The 18,404-nt window shown below is 44.4% G+C and overlaps 1 protein-coding gene across 5 annotated transcripts in view; it reads right to left on the bottom strand.

Annotated features, from left to right (window-relative positions):
* Nucleotides 1-1,108: 1,108 nt before the first annotated feature.
* Nucleotides 1,109-18,404, bottom strand: part of RPRD2 (regulation of nuclear pre-mRNA domain containing 2) — a 90,308-nt gene continuing 73,012 nt past the window's right edge. For 2 of the 5 annotated variants that reach the window (XM_077772501.1, XM_077772502.1), the window contains 5 exons: nucleotides 15,162-15,444; nucleotides 12,768-13,028; nucleotides 10,551-10,751; nucleotides 6,590-7,771; nucleotides 6,270-6,449 (listed from right to left, as the gene is read on the bottom strand). In XM_077772501.1, the coding sequence (XP_077628627.1) occupies nucleotides 6,361-6,449; nucleotides 6,590-7,771; nucleotides 10,551-10,751; nucleotides 12,768-13,028; nucleotides 15,162-15,444 (2,016 nt within the window). In that variant the 3' untranslated portion in view covers nucleotides 6,270-6,360. Of the gene's footprint in view, nucleotides 7,772-10,550; nucleotides 10,752-12,767; nucleotides 13,029-15,161; nucleotides 15,445-18,404 lie in introns of all 5 variants that reach the window. The other 3 variants (XM_077772498.1, XM_077772499.1, XM_077772500.1) reach the window with 2 other exon arrangements.

Raw genomic sequence — 18,404 nt, 5'->3', positions numbered from 1 at the left:
CCATTTGGTATCTAGTTTTACATTGCACTTGCTCCTTTCCTTCAAAGCATGTGTGCGTCTCCTTACTTCTGTGGTGGGGGTTGGGGGGAGGGAGAGGGAGAACAGGATGTTTACTTAAGAGCTATCTCACTTGCGGTGAGCCTCTTGCAGCTTTGTCTATGCAGCCTCAATGAGTTATTACTCCGCAATTGTGAACAGCAGCTGACCGGACTTGCCCATACAGTTACTCATAAACAAGTATGAGAAACGCCCCAATACTCTAAAGCCCATTTGGATGATGTTTGTGTTATTGCCTACATACGTGAGCGGGTAACTCATCCCTCTTCTGCAGACTGGCTTAAATAAAGCAATTTAGGGGTTTGAAGTTGTGCATTTTCAACATGCCCAGAAAGGCAAATGTGAAGTCTAAAAGCTGTTGATTTCTTGGGGGAGGAGAAAGAAATCAATTGGGCAAGTCAAGGTGCCAAGAGGGGAACAAGGAAAAGGTGAGCCAGATTCTAGAAGCAGCCAATGCAACTGTATAGGTCAGCTACACCTACTGGGTGTATTCCTAGGCTATTTCTGAAGTGTCCAGTGACAGGTGTGTAGCTTTGCGTAATGAAGGTTGCTATTTAGAGCCTTCTACCCTGCCAGTGACCCGGGTGGGGTCCAGATGTAGTGACTCTCTCTTCACCCCTTAGAGCCAACATTCCATTCATTAAGCTTCAGTGGGGTATGAAAAAGGGATGGGCCAAGAGAGGGTTAAGTGTGGCTTACGTATGACAGACTGCCAATGCGCAGCAAGAAGGGCCGATGTGGGAAAAGAATGGACCAGAAGGATCCCTACCACCACTGCCCCAACTCTAGGCTTGCCTTAAAAATATGTCTTCACTCACAACTGTACAACTTTTTGAACACATACACAGTTATCCATACAGTATATCCCACTTCATTACCAACCACTCCCTGAACATCCCCACCCATCATCCCTTTGCAAAACTGAATTGCACAGAGGATCAAACAGAAAACCCACAAAGCCATGAAGATCAGAGGCTCAGACTGCCTTCAGTAACACTGAGTGCCGGAAGTCAATGGGGACACTTGGATTAAGATCAGTGTGAGAGGGGGAAAGTCAACCACACAACAAAGGAAACTATACTTTATTAAACTGGAGAACAAAAACATAATATTGGGGACAATGAGATTTAAAAAAAAAGAATGGCTAGAAGACAGGCAAGTGCAAGTGGTCACAAGGAAGGAACAAGACGGGTGGGCTGTGGTATCTGGGCACCTCAAATGTGCAGACGCACACCCCGTCCCCTCGAGCCCCCTTGCACTTCTACCAAAAGCCAATACAATCAGATCTTCAGAGATGTGTCCTGGCCTTCTTCCTGCAGCCCGTAGCCGGCTTCACCTTCAGCCCTGGACAGTCATGTAGGGTCTTTGCTGGAGAAAACAGATTTTCCAACCATAGGTCTGCTCCACAAAGCAGCAGTTTCAGCTCCCGAAGAAGTTTTCTCTCCTAGTTGTGCTCACCGCAGAAGCCAGGAGCCCTTGGTCAAAGCCCGAAATCTCAAAGAAAAATGTCAAACCTTCAGAACTAGTTATTTTATTAAATGATATTAATACACATTTCAAAAGGATTTCATTGTTGTTGCCTCTAAAGCATGTACTTTTGTTTTCCACACTGAACACGTGAGAATATCATTCAACATATCTAATTTAATCTTAACAGGCACCCCCGCTCATTTGAAAAAGGGGAGGGAAGAAAAAAAAGGGGGGGGGAAGCAGTATCTTACAGCGGCTTCAAAACAATTAACAGCTGAAGCTTAATTCTGCATGACCCGGTAACTTCAGGATTGATGGTGAATATTCTGCAATTAGGAAGTTTAGCATATTCACATTATCCAGATAGGTTAGCTGTACCATATGTATCACAAACATTGTATTCCTGGGATCGTAAAGGATAAAAGTCCTACTCTCTGATCTTTTTACCCTCCCTGGCATCAAATCAAAATCCGTTTATGCTCACCTTTTGGGAGGGCAGAGGGAAACCTGGAGAGGGGCTGTCACCTAGGCTGACTGGAGAGTAAACTCTCAGTCCCTCAGGACTCGATTTCTGATACTGTCACTGAGTTTTAAGCAGTACCAGTGTATTCACAACCCCCCCACCAATTCTCTGTCTGTGATTTTACAGTGAGCACCAAGGACCATAGTAACAACTTTGTATATTCTGCTTTCATAGAAATCATGTCCTTGCCAAGACACACTATGTTATGCTTTCTTTAAAAAAAATCTTGTTTATTATATTTTTAAACTCAGGTTGAAATACAAAAGTCAGAGCATGGGCACGGAGTTTTAAATCACAGACACAGAAAGAATAAAACCCCTTTGTTTCATGTTATGAATACCAGAATTGTCTTTTTTGTTTCACTATATCACATATATACATTGTCATCTTCATTTACTGCTGTAGACAGATTTCCTTAAAGTTAACAGCTGACAGTCACATACAAATCCTCATTTCCATCCTGAAACACTCAATGAGGATTTTGTAGCTTAAAAAACAAAACACCCCCACAAAAGAGCCCCACCCTTCAAAGTCCATCTTTTACACTGTACAACAAGGTCTTCCTTTCATGTATTAGTCATCATGCTTTTGTGGACAATTACCCTGCCCCAACATTTGGGAAGCCACTTTCCTGACATCCCCACATTTTCTGATAAAATCAAATGGTCAGAGAGCCTTTTCAAGTAAACGCTACTTTTAGCTTAAACAAGAGCAGCAGCAAGAATTCACATTCTTTTACTCTAGAATGAAAAACATCCCACTTAATTTCTGCAAATAAAAAAAAATCAATTTCAGTTTTGAGTCAATTAAAACTCTCCTTTCCCCTCCCCCACCCTTCCCCTTCCTCTTGCTCACACTTTTCCCTTACACAAATGTCTCAGGACTCAACATAACTATATTGTTTCTTTGCTTTGCTACACTATATACCCCAGCCCACACACAAGGTCACGGCATCATACATTTTTGTGGGGGAGAGCTACAGGGCAGAATGTTTCGAGAGGGTCAAAGACAGAACAGGCTGGTTTCAGACCAGAAATGCATCAGGGAGATGAAGGACTTGCAGCCTCCTAACCACAGAACACATGGTAAGCCCTAATAAATAACATGGAATAAGTTACACAAGAATTCCCGAACTGTGACGCACACCTGGTTCAAGCTGCTCTTGATCTGAAAAGCACGTTTATGCTGACACAAAGAATCCTCTCTGTCACTATGTTGTCCATCTCCCCCTCTTTAGTATTTCGCTAGAGGAATCCAAAGCAATCCCTATACTTCCTGCAGCTCTATACTCACTTGGAAGAAAATATGAAACTTGCTAGGATCCCGTAAAAAAAGAACACATATTGTTTTACTCATCTAGTTGGATGTTACCAGTGTGCATACGTTGGGGTAAGACACTAAATAATATAAAATAATAGCAAAGCAGTATTTGCTTTTCAGTGTTCCTTGATATAAAGTTATAAACACTCAAAGTGTACGGATTGTCTTTTTTCCCCAGTACTAGTTGCGGAAATATAAAGAAGCCTTTCAGTTTGGGGAGAAGGAAAGCCTGCCATTCTCGGGTAAAATGACTAAGGGCAGAAACATTCTTTATTTCCTGGAGGGAGTGGAAGGTGAGGATAAGGCTTGAGCCTTGAAATGTGACAGGCTGCTAGCTGTAGAATGGGGTAAATTTGGATTCTCAGGCCCTCCTGGTTCTCTGTAAAGATATGTATACCCGCTTGTCACTAAAACACTCCTGAAAAGGTATAATGTATGCAAAGATGCTATTCAACCCCCTCCTTGGAAATACCAAGAACGGGGGTAAATACAGGACTAGGGCAAGGAGGAAAGAAAGATACAGGCCAATAGTCCCCTTTCCCTGCTACTTCACCTTTGCTGAAAACCATCAACAAGTATCACTTACATGTGGGAGGCACCATGGTAAAAACGTCTACCTCTTACATTAAAAAATTCAGGAATAAGATTTCAGTTGCGCCTTTATATCAATTGTCAACTGTAGTGACTTTTCTTCCTGACCAAAGCAGAAGTGAAAACAGAGAAAAAGTCGATCAAGAAAGAAAAGCAGGAAGCATGGGCACGGTGCAGGACACGCCAAACTACAAAAATCTCCCATCCTTGTTCATGAGCGATGGGCAGGTCACACGGCACCATTAATGGTTCCTTTCTCTAACTCCACATTGGAATCACCTTGTTTTAACCCGGAGATTATATTTAACCCCTTCTCTTTCATTCCAAGGATGAAGAGGAATAATGTTTACTAGTATAGAAGGACACCTGTATCTCCGCAAAGTTAATGACGGTTCTTTAGAAGAGGCTTATAAAAAAAAAAAAAAAGATTTTAGGAGAAAGGTAAAGAACCCAACTTCAATAGGTCTTTAAAGACAAACCAAACTTGAAAGTTCCACAGCCTCCCACCTATTTCCCTCTGTGACATCTCTCGGCTTGTCAGCAGGGCACAGAGCATACAGGAAAGGGAGCCAAGCTGGTCTCCATAGTTGCTCAACGGGAGAGAGAGGGGGACAGGAATCCTCCCATTGACTACCTGATAAGCCAAGCCCAAATAACATCCCAACATTGCACGTTATTCTCTGTACTGATGGAAGTTTTATTTCAAATGTAATACTCTTCAGTAAATGGGGTAAGGTAAGACTTGTTTTCCTCCCCACCCCTCAAACCCCCAGCCAAATGGAGTGGCTTTGGTTGTGTTTCTTTGCCCCCCACCCTCTATAAAATACAAGTAGCCTGGGTAAGTGCAGTGGAAGAGTGGACTGGATGGGATAGTGAAATGCAAGCATGTATGACTTTTTAATTTGGAAGGGAGGCCCTTTGTCATTAAAAAATAATAAATCAAAGGAAGGAAAACAAATAAAAACAATAATAAACCGAACTCCTACTTCCAATGCTCTCTAGACTGTCCAAAATGCTTTTCCCTTGGTTTCCATCAGTACCTGGGAGGGAAGAATGGGCGTTTTGGTGCAAAGAACGGAGGGCCCCTAGCAAACGGTGGCCTGGGTCTCTTTAGACTGTGGAATGGGTCTCTGCTGAGAAAAGGTTCCCTAGGCCGAAAGTCTGGCCGGGGATTCCGCAAAATCATACCACTCCGGTTGATGGCGTCGCGGTGTGAGGGACCCAGGTGGGGGCCACTGCTGCTGTTGCTGCCCCCCCCACCTCCTCCTCCATGGGCTGGGCCCAGGTGCTCCAGAGAATGGGAGGGTAGGCTGAGGCTCTCTCGTACACGGCTAAGGCCAGGGCCGTTGAGGTCCCGTTGGGTGGGGCCCCCATGGTCCCTGGGTCCTGGGAGCACCCCAAAATGCTCAGCCAGGGTCCCTTGAAGAAGGGAACTATGGTCCTTGGGAAACACTGCCACAGCCCCCGCCACTCCGTGCTCTGCCAGTGGTGGGGCTGGGAAGGGCACGACCCCAGAGTGGTCAACGGGGGGTGGAGGAGGAGGTGGAGCAGAAAAGGGACCACCACTCCCACCACTGCCGCTATGTTCCCCAGGGGGGGGAGGAGGGGGTGGGGCGGGGAAAGGAACTCCGCTGTGCTCTCCCGGAGGAGGGGGTGGGGCAGCATGGGCCAGGGCCGCCTCCTTTGTGAAGGGGTTCGAAAGATCCACAGTGGGTAGATGAGTGGGTGCCTCTCGAGAGAAGATACCACCGTGATCCTTAGGAGGGGCAGGCGGGGCAGGCGATGGCCCCACTGGCTCTCTCTGGAAGGGTGTCCCATGTTCCAAGGGGGATGGGGGGAGATGATGCTCAAATGTTGAGTTGAAACTGTTGGAACGGAAGCTGCCGACACTTTCCTGAAATGGGGGTGCCCGTTCCTTGTACGGTGCCGCTTTAAAGCCAGTGAGGCCTCCGCTGCCCCCACCCCCAAGGGACGCCAACTCAGAGGCACTGGTGGGGCCATTGTCAAAGGAGCTGCCTGAGGTGCTCAGATCAAACCAACCCACCCTGGAAGCCTCGCGCCCGTGTCCTCTATTTCCCTTCCCAGGAACTCGGACGGACTCTACGGTCTGTATCGGCTCCCCCGACATCCTCCTATTGGACGCATTATGATAACCCAAGGTTTCTATGGGGGCCCCCTTCTCTTCAGTGCTGTCAGGCAAGTCTAAGCAGGAGGAGGACACTCGGGTTTCTATGCGGTAGTGCTCTTCTTGCTGCTGCTGCTGCTCAGTGGCCGTCAGGCTGGGCTGGGCGAGGTTTGGGAGACCGACACCATCACCTGAAGTGCCCTTGCTGGGGGCCTGGCCAAAATGCTTATCGTCTGAGGGCTTTCGTGAGGCATTTTTAAGCATATTCTTAAACTCAATCGTCGACGTGGTGGAAATGGTGGGGGCCAGGACTTTCTCCACGCCTGGTGTGGGTGGGTGGCCCGTGGGAGCAGCAAGGGTATTCTGCGGAGAGAAAAGGGAACGATGTGGGACTGGGTGAGGAGGGTCTGGGTACTGCTTCTGTGGCAACCCGAGGTGGCCAGTGGTAGACTGAGACAAGCTATTGTGGTTGGAGTCAGGGGTGAAAAATGAATCATTCTTACTCGGTGACGGTGACCGGTCAGACCCCGGTTCACTCCCTCTTATGCTGAAGGCACCAAAGAGCCCGGGGGAAGAGGAGAGACGGTCACAATTCTCACTAGAGTCCAGGAGGGCCCTTACAGATGGAGGGAAGGCAGACTTTACCCCGCATTCTTGGGCCCTGTGGCTATAGCTGGAGAGGATCGGCTGGTATCCGGTGGTATCAGAGAGCTTGCTTGCCTTCAGGATAGACTTGGCTGGCTTCTTCTCTAGGTTCATCATGGCACACGGTGGAGGCCCTGAGTATTCAAAATCGCGGTAATCCTCATCTTCCTGGAAAGAAGTATCCGGATAGAACTTCTCCTGTGAAGAGTCCATCAGGGAAGATGGTCTCTCCATTCCATCCGAAGGCTGCTTATAGGGTGAATCACTGCCCAGGCCAAAAGGTCGATACACAGACACAGAATTGGAGAGCTCCCGGGGGTAGCTTTCCTCTCGCCCAGAGGGGGGCGATCTTGTACTGCTGGGTGTCGAGGACCCAGGGCTAATGATCTTAGAAAGCAGGGACATGGTATCCACACTGCTGGATGTGGGCTTGTCCATCATCTCATCCTGGGTGGGCGTCCCACTCCGTTCGTCCCGCACAGGGGTTCCGTCAATGTTGTCGACTGACGTGCTGGTAGGGCCGCGCTGGAAGTCTGAGGGGTGGCTTTCTGCGGGGGCACTGGAGCCCAAGCTGCTCAGGATAGGGATGTTTAAGTTTAAGCCACTGAAACCAGGATTACCTTTTAAGAAGTTGTGGATCTTCATTTCCAGGCTTGGAGAGGTGGACTCAGACTCCAGCTTTGGCTTGGACATCTCTGAAGATTGGCACATGGCAACTTCAGCAGGTGGGGCGGCAGGGCTCGTACTGTGGGTTCCTGTAAACCCCATAGAGTTGGATGGTAGCTTAAAAGTAGTGCTTGGGAGCCCTGGGCTTTGCCCCATTGAGGCCTTGCTAGCTGATGTAGAAGAGACTTCGGAAGCCGATGAATTAGGAGAATAGTTGAAGCTTTTAGGAATGAAGGATTGGGTACTGGAGGACAGACTTCTTCCTTTTATGCTGGAGACAGTGGTGGTGGCAGGGGAAGCGGGCGTGCTCTGGGACGCAGCCTCACTGGCTGGGACTGGGTTCCCAGTAACGCTCTGAAGTAAAGATGACAGGCCTGCAGAAACAGAGATTAGAGGAGTTACAAAGAACAACTGCCTGCCTTCCAATAAAAACAATGTAGGCCCATCGGGTATTCTCATTCATTCCAGCGGGGACCAGACAGGCGTTGAAGTATGAGGCCAAAGGGAATCCAGACCAAACAAGCAACGGCTAAATGTCACAGAAAATACTGGACCTATTTCTCAATATAAAGAGAGCAAATTACTGAAATGTTTCTAGCACAGTCATCAAACAAGTCCAACATGGCACAATAAAAGGCAACAGGAAAGGGGAGATTTTAGTGTCAGAATCATTCATAGTTTCAACAAGACAAAGCGGGAAAAGAAAGGAGGCAAAATCATCCGTAAAATAACACTTTAAGCCAGTATTTCTTAATGTTTGATCTGTGGAACTGTTTCTCTAAATGCAAACAGATATTCCTTTCTAGCCTCCACAACTGTTTCTAGTAAGTTAATGAACACTGTTATTCTCAAGAGAGAGATCGCACATGCACAATGCTGAAATTTATTTGAACAAGACACTTTTTTCAAACATCTCCTGCTAGACTCTGGGGCAACCATGGTTTAGCTAACATTTTTTAGTTGTAAAATGTAGCAACAGTAAACATACAAACACACACCACAAAGACTTACAAAGCTAGATCATCTTATAGCTTGGAAAATTCAAGAATTATTCATCTACCCAAGCTGACACTGATGAGATTCAACCCTACTCACTGATAGACAAAACCTCAGAAGCTCTAAGAAAGAATTCTCTGGGGCAAAGGCTGAAGTCCACCAAAGCAAACTGCTCTTGTAGAAAATTCTCATTAGAAAAATACTTGACAAAGAGATAATAGGAGGCCCTATAAATTCAATCAGATTTTAGAAAATTTACCCAATTTCTGGTCATAAATGAAAACCTTTTGTGCATACTTCACCCAAATGTATAGCTTTTAGTCATACACTAAAACTGTTCCTTCATAATGGTGTGATGAAAGAAAATAGTATTTCATATGGTACTTAACGTTTCTTCAAAATTTCAATTTTAATACATATTTACTAAGAGACTTAAGCTCTGAAGAATTCTGAGGTTGCTCCATCCTTGGGACATTTGTAACTGCCATCTACTTCTATATAATGGCTTATGATTTTTATGGCTATCCAATATTCACTAATATCTGAATAATTCAAATAATATTTCAATTTTCCTCCTGGGGAAAACAAAACAAAACATGTTTCATTTCCAAAAAGTTCTCTGGTTATAGAACTTTCCCCTTATAACAGTTTGCTTTAATTTTAGCAGCCACTGTTCATACCAAAATCAGAAGTCCTCCAGCACTAGAATATATGATGTCATGATTTTTAAAGAGATATTTCAGCAGATCTTTCAGATACTTTCAAAAGATCACCTTGTTAAGCCAGACATTACTCAGATTTCTGATAATAGGTGAGAGTCTCTTACCATTAAATATTTTTCTTCAATCTTTTTATATTTAAATTTACTTATTTCAGAGAGAGCAAGAGTGAGCACGCTGTCGGCACAGAGCCTGACTCGTGAGGTCATGACCTGAGCTGAAATCCAGAGTGAGACGCTTAACCAACTGAGCCACCCGTGCACCCCTGACTTTCTTCAATCCTATCAGGCCATACTCCATGGGACCTTTTGCCCACTGAAGTCATTCTTTTGTGTTGAAAATCTGTCACTAGTGGCTGTGGGTGACACAATCAGAGCAAAGTGCTAAGAGATTCCTGAGAGTCTCTGCAGGTGTTTAAAAATGCTTCTATTTAAGTTGTTAGACAAAGGTTTTTCTTTTTAAGTCAAGAATTCCACTTTCTACAAGGAAATGATGAAGTACCCAGTTACTCCACAAAGATGGTTTTCTGGGGTCCCCAGAAACCAATTCTGTTAGAACACCTAGCTCTGTTCACATTCTGCCTGATGAGAAAGCCCACATGCCGTGGGTGCAATCACCTACTGAAAGAAAAAGCTGTAAGTATTATTAACATCCCCTGGAGGCTCCTGGTTGAGAACTCTGATACAGAGTTAAATTGCTATACTGAAGATACCGCTCTGGTATTTGTAATTCATCGCATTAATTATACCGAGGTGCTAAATAAAGACTGTGTTGGTGTCTGGAGGTTTTGAGAAGAGAGAGTAGGTAAGTTTTATGAAAAAAATGTTAGAAGCAGTTTTAGACACAACACAGATAATTAACACAGTTGAACAGAGAGGCTGAAATGAGCTAGAGATTACAGGTATAGAGATGTGCTATGCCTACAAACAGAGGCCTCCAGAGTAAGACCTAAAAAAAGAAAACCATGTCTCATAGGAGTTTTGAGAGTAGACTGACCTTTCCTACCGTCTGGAGCTTTGGTTAACATTAGAAATGTAAGCCTCCACATGCACGAACCAGTACTAAGAGCCGGAACAAATGCGGCCCCGGGAGGGCTCCTGGCCTAGGGGAGGATCCTGGAGTCCAGGCAAGAAATCTGGCTTTTGGTCTCAACTCATCACTGACTAGATAAATTCGGACCTGAAGCAGGTCGCCTCAACCCACTGAGCCTTACTCTCCTCACCTGAAAAGGAGCGGATTAGATTAGATGGTATTTTGTCTCTTTCAGATTTGACATTTTATAATTCTATGAACGCCAACTTGTAGATGAGAAACACCGAGAAGATAATGAATTGGCTATATGATACATGTCATAGCTCCAGATTCTTCAGAACTGGAACCCAGAATTAAGCCAGAGACAGACACTCACAACACGATCCCCTGGCACACGTCTGCCTACCTTGCAGTGCAGGGGCTGACTGCGTCTGCGTTTTGGAAAGAGCAGACAGAATGCTCTCTGGGGTGATCTCCACCTTTGAGAGTATATTTGCCAGAGGGTTGTGAGCTGGCGTTGGGGCAGGCGCAGGTGTTTTCAGGCCGCTGCTGAGGTTGCTGGGGCTTGTAGGAGTTCCTGGAGAAGGTCTTGATGCAGGACTGACCCCTAGTGGCAGAAAGATTAACTCAACAAAATGCGATTCAAATCGACCATTGCATTCACCATACTTTCCACTCACTCAAAGGAGTTTGGTATGTTTAACAACAGAAAGGCTTCTGTGACGGGATCCACAAACAGAGCATATCATGGCTCGGACAAAGGAAAAAATATGAAAATTAGGTTAAAATCCATTCCTGTCTACTTGGAACACCTCTGGGGTAAATAAGTACTAAGGTGTCTTTTTAGATTTTTTAGTTTTGAGAGCCAAAAGACTTAAGGAACCTACTTCTTTTTTCTCTACCAAATGGAATCTACACCACAGAGTCTTATAGGTGTTCAATAAATACTATTGGCTCACTACGATCAACTGTATATATAATTGTATATATAACTCAACCCACTGCATAATTCTATGTGATTAATACATCATTTACTTTTGAAATGGTCTTTAAAATGAGATTATATAAGCAACTTCCTTCACATCTTTACATTTTATTTATTTTTATTTTATTTATTTAAAAAATGTTTTTTAAATGTTTTATTTATTTCTGAATGAGAGAGAGAGAGAGAGGGAGAGAGCGTGAGCAGGGGAGGGTCAGAGAGGGAGGGAGACACAAAATCCGAAACAGACTCCAGGCTCTGAGCTGGCTGTCAGCACAGAGCCCAACGCAGGGCCCGAACCCATGAACCGTCAGATCATGACCTGAGCTGAAGTGAGACACTCAACCGACTGAACCACCCAGGCGCCCAATATTTATTTATTTTTTAAAGCAAGCTCCATGCCCAACATGGGGCTTGAACTCATGACCCTGAGGTCAAGAGTCCCATGCTCTGTGAACTGAGCCAGCCAGGTGCTCCCACATCTTTAATTTTATTTAAAACACTTTGCTAATTTTTAGTTCAGAAAAAAAGTATATAATAAAAATAAGAGAAAATTTTTGAATGACAAAAAATATGAACAGGTAGGATATTTCACAAAGAAAAATAAAAATGAAAAAAGTTTTACCCACACTGTTAATTTAAAAAAAAGGAAATTAAAACAAATTATTATTATTTTTAGTAATCTCTATATTCAACGTGGGACTTCAACTCACAAGCCTGAGATGAAGAGTTGCATGCTTGAGGCACCATGCTTGATTTAGTCGGTGGGGTGTGCAACTCTTGATCTCAGGGTTGTGGGTTTGAGCCCCATGTTGGATGTACAGATTACTTTAAAAAAAATGTTTTTTAATGTTTTATTTATTTCTAAGAGACAGAGAGAGACAGCATGAGCAAGGGAGGGTCAGAGAGAGAGGGAGATACAGAATCTGAAACAGGCTCCAGGCTCTGAGCTAGCTGTCAGCACAGAGCCTGATGCGGGGCTCAAACCCATGGACCGTGAGATCATGACCTGAGCCGAAGTCGGACGCTTAACTGATTGAGCCACCCAGGTGCCCCTCTACTTGAGTTTATTTTCACTAAAATTCCTATGAAGAAAAAGCCCTATATACTCATCAACCATTTAGGAAGGGTTGTGCATAGACTTTAGCATCAAGGTTGTTCATTAGAGTATTCCTTAAAACAGTGAAAAACTGCAAACATACCAGATGTCTAATTATTATAGAGTTAAATTCATATACAATATGCTTCAATTATTCAAAGAAAAACTATTAGAAATATGTAATCTACCAAAACTTTCACACGCGCTCTCTCTCTCTCTCTCTNTCCCTCCCCCCCGCCCTCTCTCTCTCTCTCTCTCTCTCTCTCTCTCTCTCTCTCACACACACACACACACACACACACACACACACACACACACACGTAAGGTTAGACACACCTGGTGTCTTTCAGGGTAGAAGGACTGCAGATATTCATTTTAATCCCTTATTTTCTTATTTTTCTATAATGACTATGTATTGGTTTTATTTTTCAATTTAAAAAGTCACTGTTAATTTCAGAAAAAAATCAACAACAACCTCAGACTGATGGTTCACTTGGAAAGATAAAAATAAGCCTTTTAGCTTCTCTGTGGGGCTTACTTACCAGTATTTTTCATGACTGATGTCAGGCTGCTAAGGATGGAACTGATCTTTGCCAGGTCCACATTAGCCAGGTTTGGCAAAGCCAATGCTGGAGAAGGGGACAGAAGAGAAGTATTCACAGGCTTCGGAAGAGGTGGCGTTGCTGTCATGGTCACAGGCACTGGGGTACATGAAGAGGCCTTTGAGACACTTTCTGTTGGCTTCGCAGGTGCAGCAGTGGATGCGGCTGACTTCTCCACAGGTTTCTCCTTCCTGTCCTCTACTGTGTAAGGAAAAGAGGTGAGACTACATTACTGCCTTCCAGACTTGACCTCCTGTATGAAACATATCCTAGTATTTGCTGATTTGGGAGTATCAAGCACGATGCTTTAGGGAAAAATCATTCACTCCCTTCACGCTTTTAATATAAGTCCTGCTCTTTATGTTCCTCCTCACCTTCAATACATGCTTAAAATAAGTTTCCCAAATTCATTTTCTATCTGTTCAAAGATTTCTTTGCATTTTCTTAGTATTTGTGTATTAAATTTGTACATTTCTGGGTTCCTGTTATTTGGTACACATGTGTTCTTTTAGTTACAATATTTATAGTCATAAATTATCCTGTCTTTTCTTCTCCATAAACCTGAGAGCTTTCTAAGACATAGAAACTTATGCATTAAATCCAACAAAACTCCAACTGCCTAATAAGAATAATTTTATAAAAGCCGGGATGTCAGAGAAACAATGCCCGAATCCAGGTTGTTTGTATGCATGTGTATACATGTTGGTTACTATGTATTTAATCTCCACACCCAACAGGAAGCTGGAACTCCTGACCTCAAGATCAATAGTCACATGCTCTTCTGACTGAGCCAGCCAGGTGCCCGAGAGCCTGGGAGACTTTTCACTCAGTGTGGAGCTTGAACTCACCACCCCCAAGGTCAAGAGACACAGGTCTACTGACAGAGCCAGCCAGGTGCCCCCAGGTTAATTTTGAAATTGTGGTTAATGGGGGCGCCTGGGTGGCTTAGTCGGTTAAGCATCCGACTTTCGCTTAGGTCATGATCTCGCGGTTCGTGGGTTGGAGCCCCGCGTCGGGCTCTGTGCTGACTGCCAGCTCAGAGCCTGGAGCCTATTTCAGAGTCTGTGTCTCCCTCTCTCTCTGACCCTCCCCTGCTCACGCTGTCTCTCTCTCTCTCCTAGAAATAAATAAAAAATATTAAAAAAAAAAAAAAAGAAAGAAAGAAAGACTGTGGTTAATGAACTGTAGCTTTGGAATCTTGGAAGGTCAAGAGTATAAGTGCCCCTCTTTCTACCACAGTGCTGTTCAACAGAATGTAATTCAAGCCACACATGTGAATTTAACTTTTCTAGTGGCCACATTAGGAAAAAAGAGTAGGGGGTATTGGGGTGGCTCAGTCGGTTAAGCGTCTGACTCTTAAGATTTCAGGTCAGGTCATGATCTCACAGTTTGTGAGTTCAAGCCCTCCACTGAGCTCCAAGCCTGCTGGGGATTCTTTCTCCCTCTCCCTTCCTTCCTCTCTTCCTCTCTCCCCCTCTCTCCCGCAAAATAAACATAAATAGACTTAAAACAGTTAAAATTAACTTTAATTATGTATTTTACCTAAGTATCTCTCAAATATTTTCATTTCAATACACTGTAAATATAAAGATTATTGAGATATTTTCACTTTTTTGGGTCCTAAGTAGTCTGGTCCCAGAATCCAGTGTGTATCTTTTATTTTAAAAAAATATTTATTTATTTTTAAGGGGGAAGGGCAGGAGTAGGGGTGGACAGAGAATCCAAAGCAGGCTCCACACTGACAGCAGAGAGCCCAAAGCAGGGCTCAAACCCATGAACCATGAGATCATGATCCGAGCTGAAGTTGGACGCTTAACCAACGGAGCCACCCAGGCACCCCAGTATATATCTTTATTTTTACTATTATTATTAAAAATTTTTTTTTCTATTTATTTATTTTGAGAGAGACAGAGACAGCATGAACAGGGGAGGCACAGAAAGAGAGGGAGAGAGAGAAGCCCAAACAGGCTCTGCACTTATAGTGCAGAGCCCGATGCAGGACTTAAACACACAGAAATGGTGAGATCGTGACCCGAGCTGAAACCAAGAGTCGGATGCTTAACTGACTGAGCCACCCAGGTGCCAACCCCTCACTGGCAGTATGTATCTTTAAATTAGAGCACAACTCAAGCTGGATAAACCACACTTCAAATGCTCAACAGCCACAAATATTTAGTGGCTATGTGAACAGAACCGATCTTGAGCAATGATTCTTAGCTCATGTGGCATACCAAATCCTGAACCAGGATAAAGATACCTTGCTGTTTTAATCTAATCTTGCTGCTCGCAAAATACATAAGGAACAAGGTGCCCATTAATCACATAAGGACATACCAATGATTTTTGACCCATCATCTTCCACATCTGAGAGTTCCATGTCTTCCACATCACGATTATCTGTCACAGGCTCTGGTGTGGCAGACTTCTCACTCTCCATGGCTGGCGACTGGGATTCCTCACCTCCCATTCCCTGAAAAGGAGACTCAGAACCAGTTGGAGAAGGAGCATCCATGCTTGGGGAAGGGACTGGTGATTCTTCAGGATCAGGAAGGGTTGACTTCAACTGATCCAGCTTCTTCTTCAAATTGTTCACTCGATTAGCAAAGGTCTTGTATGCCTAAAAGAGAAAAAGAAGAGTTATTCCTCTGAGAAAAGGACTAAGGTACTACCATTTTGACTCTGACCATATTTCCTCATTATTATTAACTTAGCACTGGTACAAAACAAACCAACCAACCAGGGGCACCTGGGTTGCTTAGTCAGTTAAGTGTTTGATGTCTCAGGTCACAATCTCACAGTTCAGGAGTTTGAGCCCCACATCCAGCTCTCTGCTGTCAGCACAGAGCCCGCTTGGAATCTTCTGTACCCCTTTCTCTTTACCCCTCTCCTAGCCACACGAATATGCTCTCTCTCTCAAAAATAAACATTAAAAAACCCCAAATCTGTCAAGCATAGAGTAGTTTCCAATCTCTGCTTTTTTCCCTAAATGAATATTTCCATCCATGTAGCTGCCCAAGCTAGAAACATAGAGGCTATCTGTACTTAATCTTCCCTTGCTCTTTTCTATACATCTTCCCAAACCAGTATTTATGGAGAGCCTAAATGTGCTGGCCAATCTTTTAGGTACTGGAGATACAGCAATGACTAAGATGACAGACAAAAATCAAGTCCATAAAGTATAGCCTGGGAAGTCAAACAGTATGCACTTTATTTATTCATTCATTTATTTATTTAACATTTTTACTTATTATTGACAGAGCATGAGCATGGAAGGGGCAGAGAGAGGAGGAGACACAGAATCTGAAGCAAGCTCCAGGCTCTGAGCGGTCAGCACAGAGCCCAGTGCAGGGCTCGAACTCAAAACTGTGAGATCATGACCCGAGCTGAAGTCAGATGCTTAACCGACTGAGCCACCCAGGCGCCCCAGTATGGACGTTTTAAAGAAATAAACTTTTGAGGGGCACCTGGGGACTTAGTTGGTAATGTATCCACCTTCGGCTCAGGTCATGATCTCACAGTTTGTGGGTTTGAGCCCCGCATTGGGCTCTGTGCCGACAGCTCAGAGCCTGGAGTCTGCTTCGGATTCTGTGTCTCCCTCTCTGAACTTCCCCTGCTCATGTTATCTCTGTCTCTCAGAAATAAATTAAAACAAAAAAATTAAAAGAAAAATAAAATAAAATAAAACAAAACAAAACAGAACAGTTTTAGGTATAAAAAATTACTGTAAAGATTATACAGAGCATTCCCAATTTTCCCTTTTATTAACCTCTAACATTATTATGATACATTTGCCACAATTAATGAACCAATTTTGGTAATTATTAACTGAAGTCCATATACTTCATGCAGATTTCCTTCAAAAATTTTTAAAATGTTTATTTTTGAGAGAGAGAGACAGAGACAGAGACAGAGGATGAGTGGGGGATGGGGGGAAAGAGAGCAGGGAGAGACGGAATCCAAAGATTCTAGATTCCCTCTAGAGAGGGAGACACAGAATCTGAAGCAGGCTCCAGGCTCTGAGCTGTCAGCACAGAGCCCAGGGTGAGACTGGAACTCACGAACCGTGAGATCAAGACCCGAGCTGAAGTCAGACACTTAACCAACTGAGCCACCCAGGTGTCCCTACTCAGTTTTTTCTATTCCAAGATTCCATGCAGGCTACCACAGTGCATTTAGTAGTCACGTCTTCTTAGGCTTCTCTGTAAGCTTGTTAGATTTTCCTTGTTTTGATGACCTTGGCAGTTTTCAGGAGTACTGGTTAGGTATTTTGTAGACTGTCCCTCAAATGAGATTTACCTCATGTTTTTCTTCTGATTAGACTGGGGTTGGGGCGACTGGGTGGCTCAGTTGGTTAAGCCTCCAACTTCAGCTCAGGTCATGATCTCACGGTTGCTGGGTTTGGGCCCCGCGTCGGGCTCTGTACTGACAGCCAGCTCAGAGCCTGTTTCGGACTCTGTGTCTCTCTCTCTCTCTCTGACCCTCCCCTGTTCACACTGTCTCTCTCTCTCTCACTCTCAGAAATAAATAAAATAAATAAATAAATAAATAAAAATAGACTGGGGTTATAGGTTCTTGGGAGGAAGACCAGAGACGTAAAGCACTATTATCATCACGGCATATCAGGGGTACATATAATCAATATGATGTACCATTGTTGATGTTAACCTTTATCACTTGGCTTCAATTCTATCGATCTGATTATCTTAATGCCAATGACTTAAGATTGTCTTCTTTTTGTTAAGTCTTGGGCCATCAGGTTGTGAAATCATTTTGGTTGGTTGAACAAGCAGCATTATTTTTTTTTTGAGAGAGAGAGAGAGAGAGAGAGCACGCGCGCGCAAGTGCACACACATTGGTGCATGTGGCTGTGTGCAAGCAAGGGAAGGGGAGAGGAAGGAGAGAATTCCAAGTAGCTCCACACCCAGCACGGAGCCTGAGGTCCAGGCTGACCTCAGGAACCATAAGATCATGACCTGAACTGAGATCAAGAGTCAGACATTTAACCAGCTGAGCCACTCAGGTGCCCCAAGGAGCATTATTTAAAAAAAAAAATTTTTTTTAAGTGTTTGTTTATTTTTGAGAGGGAGACAGAGTGTGAGTGGGGAGGAGCAGAGAGAGAGGGAGACAGGGAATCCAAAGCAGGCTCCAAGCTCTGGGTTGTTGGCACAGAGCCCTACATGGGGCTTGAACTCACAAACTCCAATATCATGATCTGAACTGCAGTTGGACACTGAACCAACTAAGTCCCCCAGGCGCCCCTGTTTTTAAAAAGAAATGGAACAGAAAAGAGTATACGAGCGCTGAGCTCTGCTTCTGGATACACTCGAATAGCTTGCACTGGAGCAATCCTCCCACCACGAACAGGTGGGAAAGCCAGATACACGCACACTCGTACTCCCACGCGTGCATGCACACACACGGTCAGCGTGCTTGAGGGTGCTGAGGCCACCAAACCGTGGGTTGCACCCCCACCGCAAGGGTCCTTCGGGAAGGCCACGTGGGGCTCCGCAGCTACCTGTTGGCTCAGGGCTCTGCGGATGTGGGGAGCCAGGCCAGCCCCTGAGAACTCTGGCAAAG

Source organism: Crocuta crocuta, unplaced genomic scaffold, assembly GCF_008692635.1.
Source record: "Crocuta crocuta isolate KB4526 unplaced genomic scaffold, BGI_CrCroc_1.0 scaffold415, whole genome shotgun sequence".
NCBI lineage: Eukaryota > Metazoa > Chordata > Mammalia > Carnivora > Hyaenidae > Crocuta > Crocuta crocuta.
The sequence above is the reverse complement of the archived record's forward strand: the minus strand, read 5'-3'. Positions and strand labels throughout refer to the sequence as shown.